This window comes from Marmota flaviventris, chromosome 12 (genome assembly GCF_047511675.1).
Source record: "Marmota flaviventris isolate mMarFla1 chromosome 12, mMarFla1.hap1, whole genome shotgun sequence".
NCBI lineage: Eukaryota > Metazoa > Chordata > Mammalia > Rodentia > Sciuridae > Marmota > Marmota flaviventris.
Window position 1 is genome coordinate 59,510,697 of NC_092509.1, and position 13,274 is coordinate 59,523,970.

General features: G+C 37.3%; 1 protein-coding gene across 1 annotated transcript in view; it reads left to right on the plus strand.

Annotated features, from left to right (window-relative positions):
• Tp53bp2 (tumor protein p53 binding protein 2) overlaps positions 1-13,274 on the plus strand; it is a 56,372-nt gene that overhangs the window by 12,946 nt on the left and 30,152 nt on the right. Inside the window, exon 2 of the mRNA XM_027934854.2 lies at positions 8,955-9,102. Within this exon, the coding sequence (XP_027790655.1) occupies positions 8,955-9,102 (148 nt within the window). The remainder of the gene's footprint in view (positions 1-8,954; positions 9,103-13,274) is intronic.

Consider the following 13,274-nt stretch of genomic DNA (forward strand, 5'->3'; position numbering starts at 1 on the left):
ATTTTTCTTCACTTCAGTATTTCTTTGGGATAAATTTCCTGGAAAAGCTACATAATTTGTAGCTTTTGTTACATAGTTCATTTCATTTTCTGAATTGAATTTTTAACAGTTTATAGTACTATCCATTGTATCTTTGAGTGAATCACTTTCCTAAAACTTCACCTATGTTGCTTTAATCTAATCTTTCAGTTGAAGATAATAGTTGTGAGTGGTACCTTGTTTTAATTTACATCTCCTCCCCATATTTTTCCATTTGTATTGTCTGTGTGATCTCTTTTATCTCTACTGCTCTGAAATATGCTTTAGAGTTTATTGTTTATTGATTAATCTCTTTTCCTTGTGGACCATACTATAAAAAATGACATTCCTACTGGGCGTGTAATCTTAGTGACTTGGGAGGCTGAGGTAGGAGGATGGCAGGTTTAAGGCCAGCCTCAGCAATTTAGAGAAGCCCTAAGCAACTTAGCTGAGACCCTGTCTCAAAATAAAAAATACAAAGGGCTGGGGATGTGGCTCAATGGTTAAGTGCCCTTGGGTTCAATTTCTGGTACCAAGAATGGGGGGAAAAAGAAAAAGACATTCCTAATTTACAATTTGGAAAGAAGTTAATATTTTAATGTATATATGGTTTATTTACTTATTTTTTCAAATTAATTAATTTATTTTAATTAGGTATATGACAGCAGAATGCATTTTGATTCATTGACAACAGTTGCAGCACAACTTTGCACTTCTATGGTTGTGCACACTGTAAGTCACACGGTATGTGCAGTCATACATATGTGTACCTAGGGTAATGATGTCCATCTCATTCCACCATCTTTCCTGCCACCATGCACCACCCTCCCAACTCTCCCTCCCCTTTGCCCAATCAGAGTTCCTCCATTTTTCCCATGCCTCCCCCTGGTTTATATGGTTATGGAGAAGAGCTGATCTGACATCCACTGCTGCTATTAAAGGGAAGAAAAGCTGTCTCTTTGTTGCTATCTAAGCTAGACATTGGAAGCATTTTCAGATGTCCCAGCAACTTATTGTCATTGTAGTCTGGGTGCATCTATAAAGACTGATGTGCTGTTTTGACCTTTGGTTGCTGCACTCTTGAAGAAATAATTTACCTCATGGGTTTTCAGAAGCACTTTTGTGGTTTGAGACAGAATAAATTTCTCGCCACAGCATTTTAGAGGATTTAACTCTAGGGAGCCCCATTTTGCTTGTTTCCATGTGGAAAAGCAGCTACTGATGTCATTTTTATTTTCTTGAGAATATGCCACTTAAAAAAATATAAAATATCAAGACAAGATGGCATTTTGGAAGTAAGGTTACTACAGATTTTTAAAAAATATTATTTTATGCTCTCCATTAGTTTATTCCTCTTGGTTGAAACCTCAGTCTAGAACATTTTCATCACCTCCTAAAAACTCACACTTTTTACTAATCACTCCTTTTCTTCCCCTGCCTTTCAGCTTCTGACAGTCATTAATCTTTTTTTTTGTATCCTTGGATTTGCATGTGCTGGTTATTGCACATAAATGGAATCACAAACTATGTAGTCTTTGCCTGGTTTCTATCACATAGTACAGTGTTTTCAAGATTCGTGTTATAGCATGTATCAGTACTTCATACCTTGTAATGACTTTCATTACATTCTAAAGTAGTGTATTTTGAAGATACATTTCTTGATTGCTTATTTTTATTGGCCCTAACTAAAGTGGAGGCAGCAAGGTAACCCAGAAAAAGCACTATCAAATATTTGCCTGACAACAAAGATCCAGGTAAGTAGTAATGTGTGTGAATAAAAATGACACCTTATATTTATCTTAGTGTTTTTATCACTGATTGATTAAAACAATCAATTTGATGGGCTGGGGTTGTGGCTCAGATGTAGAGCACTTGCCTAGTATGCATGAGGTATTGGGTTCGATCCTTAGCACCACATAAAAATAAAATAAAGATATTGTGTCCACCTATAACTAAAAAGTAAATATTAAAAAAATCAATTTGATCATAAAAATAGTAGTATGTAGTCATTCTAGAATATTTAAGCATAAAAACTTTAAAAAATTCACTTTATAATCTCACCACTAAAGCATAACAATTATTAATTTGATGGTTATAGCTTCGGGCTTTTTTCTACATGTATTACATATATGAGTTCTATATTTTTTGTTGAATATATAAATGTGTGTGTATGTCTCTTTTCTGTGTTCTTTTTCATTTGCATAGCAGGATATGATGAGTACCATATCTTAACAAAACTGATACATTTTTGAAAGTTTTGGTGTTTGTTTTTTCCTTGTGAAGTGTTTTGGTGTCAGATAATGGATATTGTTTAGTTTATTTTTATTATTAGAGGTCATGTTTCTAGGCCAAGATTGTTGTTTTCTGAAGGACTTAGTTAATAGAGTAGCCTAAAATTTCCTTTAAATAAATTAAAATTTTCAATATTCCAATAAAACTACTTCACCCAAAAGAAGGAGCTGCTCCTCTTGCTTTTATTTTTGTTATTCAGGGAATTAAATTGCAGTTTTGAAGAATTTCTTTACCATTTGGAGAGCTGATTTATGAAACAAAACATAAAAGAAGCAATGTAAAGAACATATGCTTGCATGTTCTCTTTAGTTTAATCAATTCTCTCTTTTTTCTTCTTTACCTTTTTTGTTTTCTTCCAATTAATGGAAGGAGAAGGGGATTGATATTTATTGGGGGAAAAATTCATGTTTCACTTTCTCCATAAAATTGTAAATAATTTTTAAGTTACTACATGAAAATCTACTATTGTAGCTAGATTATAAATTAAAAGATCTGAAGTAAGCTTTATTTAACCTTTCTTGAGGACATATTTATGTCTATAAACTTAAAGAGTATATGAAATGAGTTTTAAAAGTCTGTTTCAAAAGGTGTAATGCCTTCATTTTGTTCTTATCATATGTCTCTGGGGGGAGAAGTAGCAGTTACGGATACTGTAATCCACTGATCAGTTTGGAACACTACGGGGCCCTTTTCTACCCCACTTCCTCCTGTGGTATGGACAGGTGGAACTTTGCCCCTCAGTTTTGTGTGAAATGTTATAGCCTCATCTTACAGATACCTTTTCTAACCATATTGTTGCCATTGTGTTATAGTGTCCAATCAAGAAATTATCACAATTGATAAATTATCCTTGTAATTAAAAAAAAAAAGTAGACTAATCACTGTAATAAAAAAAAGTGAGGTGGGTTGGTGACCATTTGGCCATGCAACCGTGAAGTGTTTGTGGGTTCAACTAACTGTGAAGTGTTTGTGGGTTCTCCAGATAGGTATCAGCACTGGACAGTTAATAAAAACCCATTTAGAACACAAGAGGTAGATAATGTGATTCAGTACCATCAACACTTTTTTCTCTCTATTGGTCATTCCCACCCATTAAAACATTCTGTAGAAACTTCCATCTTGATAAAAACAAAACACTCCTTTTGCTGTGTATCTCCTTCCATGTATGCCTCCACTTTCTCTGACTTGCATTAAAACAGAACTCCTTGGAAGTGTTATCTGTACTGTGTCTCCTTTCCCCTCAGGTCCTCCAGCTTGTTCCTATCTGACTTTTATCCCCATTATTCAGTGCTTGTCAAGGCAGTTGACATCCTTCAGCTCGCCAGATCTAATCACCAATATTCTTCCTCATTTTGTAGATCCCTAAATCTCATTGGACTCAGCTGATTGTGTCTTCTTTCCTGAAACATTTTCTTTATTGGTTTTGGTACACCATTCTTTGGGCTTCTCTCTCTCTCTCCATTTTAATTGATGGATCCTTATCTCTGGGACCTCTGGGGGTGTTGACTAGCTCAAGGCACTGAACTCAGCTTTCTTTTCCTTTCCAAGCTATTCCCAGCTGCTCTCATCTGGACTGTGGCTTTAAATTCCTCTACATAATGTCTGATAGGCAGGCATCTCAAAGTTGAGATGGAGGCCCCTGTCTTGTGGGCCCTTTTCTGGTGTATTCCTCCTTCCTCATCAGTAAATTGGACCATTTTTTACTCATTAGGCAATAAACCCAAATTCTCTTTAATTTCTACTTTCATATCGCGCATCTTATTCCTCAAGTGATTCTTATTGGCTCAACCTTCAAATGTAACTCAGACTTACCCTTTTTCATATTTTCGTTCTTCCCAGGATTCCATCCTAACTCATGCTGTGTGCTATATTTGCCCCTTAATTGGTTTTCCCTGCCTCTCATCCTGTAGTCTTACTGCAGTAGTCAGAGTGTTTTTTTTTTTTTTAATGATGTGAATCCCTTCACTATATTGTTAAATGTTCCAGTAACCTCTTTTAAAATTGAGTTATAATCCACATGTTATAAAATTCACCATTTTGAAGTATGCAACTAAGTGACTTTTCATGTATTCACAGAGTTCTGTGACTGTCATTATTTCCAGAACATTTTCATCACTTTAAAAAAGTATCCCTGTGCTCATTAGCAGTTATTCCTGTTTCCCCTTCCTGAAGCCCCTGTCAACCACAAAATGACTTTCTGTCTCTGATGATTTACCTTCAGTGGCCTTATATATTAAATTTCAAATTCATTGCTGTGGCGTAGACAGTGGTTCTCAGTGCATGGTTTCTGGACCAGCAATGCCAGCAGCACCTGAAAGCTTGTTAGAAATGGAGAATTCTTAGATCCTGTCCCAGACCTGCCCAATCAGACCCTCTCAGGGTGGGGCCTACAGTCTGTGCTCAGTAACCTTCTGTCCTTGCCAAAGTTGGAGAACCTTTGGTTGATAAAGACTTGCATGGTCTGATTTCCGCCTGCCTCATTGAATTAATCGCCTGTAAACCTTTTCTCTTGTTCCCTCTGCACTGACCTTCCTCTTCCACAAACGTGACAAACTTTTTCCCTTCTCAGGGCCTTTACATGTTTGTTCCCTCTGCTTGATGCATTATTCTCCCATAACTTAGCAGGGCTTGTGCCATGATTTCATTTAGATGGTTGCACATTGCTCAAGAGCCCTTTCTGCATAGTACAGAGAGGAGGGCTTTTGTGCAGACTTTTTGATTTTTTTTTTTTCTTCTCCATATTTACTTTCCACCTTCATCTACCTTCCTTGCCTTGTGCCTCAGGAGGATGACTTCTATAAACTGCATCTGTGCTCCCTTGCCATCTGGCTTTACCTCAGATTTGCTCAGTGGGGAGTAGGAGGGGGATATGAGAGAGAAGCAGCCAGGTTGGGCTGTTTATTCCCCTGGCTCTTCTGTCTGTGTTCACTGCATCCCTCCTCCACATAGCTCTCTCTTTTTGGATTTTCCACTGTGTTAGCTGTTTAGCAAAAATTATCTACTGTGCAGTAGATAATTTATAAATATTAAATTAATGAAAAAACATTGAATAGAAGCAAAATAACTAGCAGGGTATAACATGAAGAAACTAGAGGACATGCTCTGATTTCAGAGTATATAGCTTTGCTGTAGACTGTATGCTAGACCATTTAGCAATACCTGAAAGAAAACTTATAATGAAAAGAGATAAGATGATGTACTGGGCAAAAATGTTACCCTAAAGACAGAACTAGTAGCAGTGACACACTTAGCACTGTGTGCTCCGAATTTGGAAAAGTCCTTGCCTGTATGCTGTCAAGGAAGAGGATGGTAAGATAAAATAGTGGTTGAGAGCTCAGGCCATGGAGGAAATCAGACTTGGGTTTGAATCTTGGCTTTGCCATTTAATGACTATGTGACCTGGGTAAGTCACTTAATCTCTTTGTGCTTCATTGTCTTCATCTGTAAAATGCAATGCTGTCTACAGGCTTTACATGTTGTGTGTTTATTATATGTCAGGTAGTTCTAGATGCTGAAGATCCAGTACTTAACAAAGAAGTCCTTGACCTTTGTATGGGGCTTATACTGTAGTAGGGGAGACACATTAGAAAAATGAGTTAAATAAATAAATTACGTGGTATGTTTGTGACTGTGTCAAGCAGAGAAATCAGAGTGAACTAGGATGTGTGTGTTTGGGTGGTGGTGGTGCTGGAATTTTAGGTAAGCAAGCAGGGAAGCCTTAACTGAGAGGGTAACATTTGTGTAATGACATGAGACAAATAAGGAAGTGAGCTCTGCTGGCATGCAGGGAAGAGCATTCCAGATAGGAACAGCAAGTGCAGAGCTCCAAGGTGGGAACATGCTTGGCATATTTGTGGAACAGCAAGAAGCACACTGGTAGAGCAGAGTGGGAATGGGAAAGATAATGGGGGGGGGGCAGCCACAGGTGTGAACAGATGTGGACAGACCCCATGGGTCTGTTGTAGACCTTGTAATGTTGCCTTGACCCTGGAACCTGGTAAACACTTACTAAATGGTAACTATTAGGGAACTTAAAAGACTCTGAAAAAGTCTTAAAGACTTTCAGAGTGGTGGCCTTATTTAGGTGATCTTACTTCCCTGAGGCAGTCAAATTATGAACAAATTTGAGGTTCGAATCAGATCTGCCTAGGAATCTACAGAAATGTCACATTATTGGCCTTATATTGAAGACTTCAGTGTAATTACTAAAATCATTACAGAGCTAGTCGTCATACATGAAAGAAGAAATCGGGTCAGCTCATGCACTTGCTGTTCATAACAGTATTAATCCTATGGGGAAATGGACCCTTAAGTAGGATGGCATCTCTCATTCTTATTTGTAATTATACTTTTAAATAAATGAAGCTGTTTGTTTTCCAAAAAGTAAAAGACCAGATGTCTGTTAGGGTCTGAATTACTGTGGCTAATATTTCCTGCTGTAAGGGAAAAGAATAGAGGAAAGATCAGAAAAACAGAATTGTACCCTGACCTCTTCATTTCAGTAGCTAGGGAGATCACTTCTCTCAGTCTTTTTCTTCATTTCTAAAGAGAAAATAATACCTGCTCTGTTTATCTGAGAGTTGATGTAAGTTTGCAAGACTGTGTGTGAAAGTACTCTGAAAGATGAAGTATACAAAGGTAAGGGGCTATTATATTACATAATAGCCTTTTATTTGTTATACAGCGTGTTTAGTATTTGGACTAAGTGTCCAGTATTTCTGTAATTTAATAAACATCTTCAAGTCTCATATTTACAATGAAAACAGTTTCTATTTTTGGAGTGATAAACTTCAAAGAAAGTTTGGTGTGGCTGGGGAGTATGAAGAAGTATTATTAGATACCAATGTGTAAATTATTTGTCTCCATCATTAGGTATGCCAAGTATTTTGGCCAGGGGAGCAGCAGGGGTGGAATTCTGTGAGCTTAGTTAATCTTTAGTTTTTCAAGTGATATTATCAAGGGTTTATGATTTTTTTGTGTAGCAGTTTTAAGTTCTGCCTTGTTGGCTAAATGAAGGACCTGGAACTATGTATCTCTATGTAGTACAGTTTATTAGAATGTGAAAAACCTGAGATAATTGGCATGAAAGCCTTTCACAATGGGAGTCTCTAGCTTTTCTTCTTTATTTTGTATTTTTTGTTGTAATGCTATTTACTTAATTTTTCTGGGTTACCTTGTATGTTACAGATGTTTGTGTGCATGGAGGAGATTTGGTTACAAAAAGTGGAGACTCAAACCACCTTAAGAAAACTTGGTTTTAGTGTAAGGAGGAGTTCCAAACCCACAGATGTTAGCTTTTCTCTGGGACATGTCTTCTTCTATTCTTACCTTATCTTGTGGCCCCAGTCAGATGTTTTGGATAGTTTCTTTCATCATCATCCCTACTTGGATACTGCTATTTCATAAAGAAGTGCCTAACACAGCTTTCTCAGTTCTCAGTAATGGGTAGAGAAGTTTAAGGTGGCAGAGGGGTATTGAGTGACTGTTGGCAGATGCTGTGACTGCTATATATTATCCTTGTGTCATTATGAGCATATTGCAGATCCTACTCATTCTTTTTTTTCTTTTTTTGCAGTCATAAAAGCCCCACATTCCCCAATGTCTATCATAGTCTCATTAATTATTTTAAAAGACCATGTCCTGCCCATCAAGTTTATATTCCATAGCCTTTGCATTCCTTTCTTTGATTATAATTATTTTTACAGGATAAATTCTCACCATGGGATAATTCTTTCAAAAAAAATATATTTTTTTAATCCTGATACATATTGGTTTTCATGAAGTGTAGGTACTCATGGAATTGAATGAACATAGGGTTTATTAATTGCCATCAAAAGCTTATTTGATGTTTCACTTAGTTTCTTCAGCATTGGGAATTAACGAGTTTTTTTAAAATTTGTGATGATTTAGTAGGTATGAAAATAATTGTTTAGTAGCATTGTTTTAAAGATACAGTGTTTATTTTTGCTTGAAGAAAGATTTTTAATAAGTGTAATCATCTGTTGGCCTGAATGTTTATATACAAGGTCAAGTAAGCATAATTAGCTCATCATTTCTACTTATGAATGAAATCTTAATACTTCAGAGTAGGTATTTAATTTGATTAAAACAGTTAAGTTTAAAATTTTTTTGGATAGGTAATACATGCACATAATAGGAAGATTAGATTTTCCTCTGGCTGTCTTCTGTTTTCTATTCTTCCCTTCAGAAGCAGCACATATTATATATATTCTAATGTATTCTTCCAGAGAGAGGCACATAAATAAATATAGGTATGATATTTTCTAATCAACTCTGAAAGAATTGATGAAAATATTTATTTTTAGTATGGTTCGGGGGCATTCCAGAATCTAATTATTGGGTAAACAATTTAGTATAAATAGAACTGTCAGAAGAGATTTGATTTGAAGTTTTGTGTGAATTGCTTTGACTATATCTGGGGTTCCAGGAGTTCTGCAGGCACTGCTGTGGAAGGGTGGGGATCCAGTTGACCATGTCAGATCCCCACCCTACTTTGGCAAAGGAGCAGCCAGACTGCTGTGCTGCATATTTGTGCTTCCAACTGGGATTTGTTCAGAGAAGGACTCTAAGGTGAATCCCACCCATGTAGATAGTACTGGTGACTATTGTGTTTCTATTTTCAGATGTTTCTGACAGTGTACCTTAGTAACAATGAGCAGCACTTCACAGAAGTTCCAGTTACTCCAGAGACGACATGCAGAGATGTGGTGGATCTGTGCAAAGAGCCTGGCGAGAGCGACTGCCATTTGGCTGAAGTGTGGTGTGGCTCCGGTATGAGACCAACTTTGTGCTTTAGTTCTGCTGTCTACTATTTTGGGGTTCTAGGAGTGGCACTGTGTGAACACTTACATTCATGCATAGATAAACTGTAGAAGAGCATGTCCTTCTGGGTGTAGTGTTCTCCATCCAGCTTTGTTGTGAAATTTTTGAAATTTTCTTTTTCTGCAGTAAGATGAAGACACTGTAGTACAAAATTAACAGGTCATAGGACAGATGGCTGACGTGCTAGGTGAAAGCTTCTGGGATGTTCTGGTCAAATGTATGGTGTTCAGAAGTAATTTTTGCATGTTTAGGCTTTACTTAGACATTTGAGACTTCTTGATTATCTTGCCCTCTCTTTCATTTTTAGGAAAGCTATTCAGTGCTGAGGAACTGTAGAGCAGGATGCAGTGATGATCTCGTAGGCAGTATTGTAAGCCTTGAAATCAATCCTTCAGGGTAGTTCTTTGGAGTTCTAAAATGGGGCATCCTTCCTTCTTTTGGCCCCATAGGAATTTGTAAACATGGGAATAATTTTCCCTCATTTGCCTTGTTCCTACACAGTCCTGGTCAACACTCATGGTTTTTCTTTTCCTCCTATTTGGGGTGCCAGGTGTCCTCGGAGTGAGGTACACACTGTGTTAATTGAGTTTGTTCCATTCATGGCCTCTGAATTCATCCTAGCCATCTCTTCTTATTAGGCAGGACCTTTTATTCATCTTTGGTTGACTTTTCTACATTTGCATGTTCTAAAAGCCTTTCTGCCCTCTCTCTGAATTACATTTTTTTCCCCTATACATAGAAGCCAGATAGACAATTTGCATAAAGAAGACCAAGTGATCTCTTATTAAAATAACAGTTGGGAGCGGGGTGTAGCTCAGTGGTAGAGCACTTGTCTAGTGTGCAACAGGCCTTGGGTTCAAGTCACTGAATTTGATCCTCAGCAGTACCTCCCCCATCTCCCCACTAAAAACCATATTCCTGCTTAAAGCTCTTTAGTCTCTTCTTTTCCACTTGGAATGAAATCCAAATTCTATCTTGAGATTGTAAAGACCTATGAATTTGTTGTCTTTGCTGTCATCTGGTGCCATTTCCTTTCTTGTCCCCTCGTGCAGCTTTTCAAATACTCTTTGAAGGTAAACTCCATTCCACCTTAGAGCCAGTGGCAGTAGGCTCCAAGTGCCTGTATTGCCCACCATCATTATTGCTCTTACTCTCAATTTTGCCATTGCTGGCTTCTGCTGGCCATTTTGATTCCAGCTAAAATGTTGACGTCCTCTGAGTGGCTTTTCCTGAACATCCTGTTAAAATAGCCTTGAAGTTAGTTCTCTGTTATATCATTCTAATTTAATATGAAGAATTCATGCTGGGCATGGTAGCGCATGCCTGTAATCCCAGCTGCATGGAAAGCTGAAGCAGGAGGATCATGAGATCAAAACCAGCCTTCGCAAAAGCAAGGCACTAAGCATCTGAGTGAGTCCCTGTCTCTAAATAAAATACAGAACATAGGGCTAGGGATGTGACTCAGTGGTTGAGTGCCCCTGAGTTCAATCCCTGGTACTCTTCCCCCCAAAAAAAGAATTCATGTCAGTCTGAGTTTTTGTGTGTATGTATTGGTCTATTGTCTTAATAATCTCTGTAGCCCCAAACATATTAGAGTATCAACTACCTGGAGAAGAGAGACCTGGTTTATCTTATTCTTTGCTTTTTCTCCTGCTCCAGGGGAATGCATGGCACCTAGTAGGAGCACATTAAATATATTTTAATCGAGTAAATGAAGTTCTAACTGCTCTTGGTTAACCTCCTTACATTACTCTTTTTTTTTGATACTGGGAATTGAACCCAGGGGTATTTAACCACTCAGCCCTTTTTGAATTTTATTTAGAGACAGGGTCTGCTTAGGACCTCACTAAATTGCTGAGGCTGGCTTTGAACTCATGATCCTTCTGCCTTAGCCTCCTGAGCTGCTGGGATTACAGATGTGCTCCACCACACCCAGCTGCTTTATACCTTTTTTTTTTTTCCTTAACCTTGCTGTATGCTTTACTGAGATAATTGAAACCATCCTTCCTCGGTATATCAGATTTTATCTGAACGTGTGCCCGCCTTTTCTTCACATCTTAGGGGAAGAAGTGTTCTCTGTTCCAAAGTATTGGGGGAAGCTCTCAATTCCACCTACTTATTCCCTTTCTTCTCTGGTGCCTTGCTCAGTTGAGTTGAGTAACCTATAGCTATGTGATGTTGATGTGTAAAGTTCTTCTTTTTCATAACTTTTTAATTAATTTTTTTTTAACAAAAATTTAAGAGTTTTTGTGGGGGCAGTGCTGGGGTTGAAACCCAGGACCTCATGCATTCTATGTAGTGCTCTACCACAGAGCCCTAGCCCCAACCCTAATTTAAAACAATTTAATGAGAACACCTGACTGTGTTCTGTTTATAAGAAGAGAAAAATGAACAGAGAGAATGGATGTCTGTTCTCCCAAGCCTACTCCCTGCTCGCTTGATGTAATCACTTAGGATTTAGCAGATAGCTTTTCAGACCCTTTTTCTGCATTTATTAAGTAACTTTAGAAATAATTTTGTGTTGTTTCTATTTTTTAATGTAAATAAGCATTTGTAGATACGTATTAGCATATTATTTTACCTTATAACATAGCCAGGAAGATCTTTTCAGATTAGTATGTATAAATTTATATCATTATTTTATCACATAATTTTCCATAATTTTCATAAACTACAGTTGCTCTGTTTCTTTATTCATGAACATTTATGTTAATTTTATTCTTGTTTTTATACACGCTGCAGTGAAAATCCTTTTAATAGACTCTTTTGATCGTGTGCCAGTTTTTCTCTAGGGTGAATACCAAGAAGTGGAATTATTGGGTTAAAGGTTCACATATTTAACAAAGAAATATATATTACTGTATTTCCCTCCATGAATATTCTTTCCACTTATTTTCAAAATTATTCCTCATCAACATTTACAATATTTTAATTTTTTCTGATAGCTGAAAACTAGTCCTTGGTTTAAATTTGCATTTTTCTGATTACCAGTAAGGTTGCCCATCTTTTCATTTGTTTATTGGCCATTTGGGTTTCTCTTTTTTTCATATTGGTTCTTTATATACTTTGCTCATAATTCCTTTGGCTTTTGCCTTTCCTTCTTGATTGTAGGCTTTAAGGAAAAAACTATTTTTGATCTCAGGCTTTTTTGTGTTTGATTTGAAGTAAACATCTCTTACTCCAAATTTGTAAAGGTATTCTATTATTTTATTCTGTAAGTGTTAAAGCTCCTACTCTCCCTTCTTGATTCCTTCTTTCTCTTTCCATTTTCTTACTATTCACTCATATATTAGTGAGCATTTCTTCAATACCTATTGTATGTTCAATTTTGAGAGATATAGAGATGAAAGTTTCTGCCTTTGAGTGTCTTATGGTGCAGAAGAAGAAAGAAGTATCAGATGACAGTTGTATTACATTTCAATAACTGCCAAAATGGGTGTGCTCCATCTGTTGAACAGGGTGTCAGGGACATGTCAGGAATAGCATGTCCAGTGTCACACAGGCGGAAATGTCAAAGATAGGAGATAGAGTGAAAGATGTTCATAGGGAGTTTTGAGAACCTTTGAAGTTTCTATTAGTTTGGGCAGGTTAGCACCTGATCTTTTGCTGTCACAGGGCTACCAGAACCTTTGTTCCCGTAGCTCATAAAAGAGGCCTTATCCTCCAGGGCAGTACTATATGGCCTGGAAGTTAATTTAACTTCTCTGAGTTCTCTCTTTGCTCTAGGGACCTGAAGATTTTCCTTCCTTTCTTAAGAGGTGTGTGTGTGGGGTGTGTGTGTGTGTGTGTGTGTGTGTGTGTGTGTGTTTTGTGATGGAGAGTGGAGAGTCTACTCAGAATTTCTTTTGGAGGCATTCTTCTCAGATGTGGGTGTTTTCCTCTTAGAATTTATATAGTTTCTAGAAGGGGATTATCTGTGTCAACTCGGTATGTTTCATTACTGAAAGTAAAACTAGAACTACATGTTGTTTTTTCCAACCAGGCTGATTAAGTTCAGGGTTTATTCACAAAATTGGCTGCTGAATGCTTGGCTGCCCCATTCTCTGTCCATGTTATTTATTTAAGGCACTGAGATACTGTCTTTGATTACTGATAAGTGTGTGTAGTTTTTTAGGCTATTT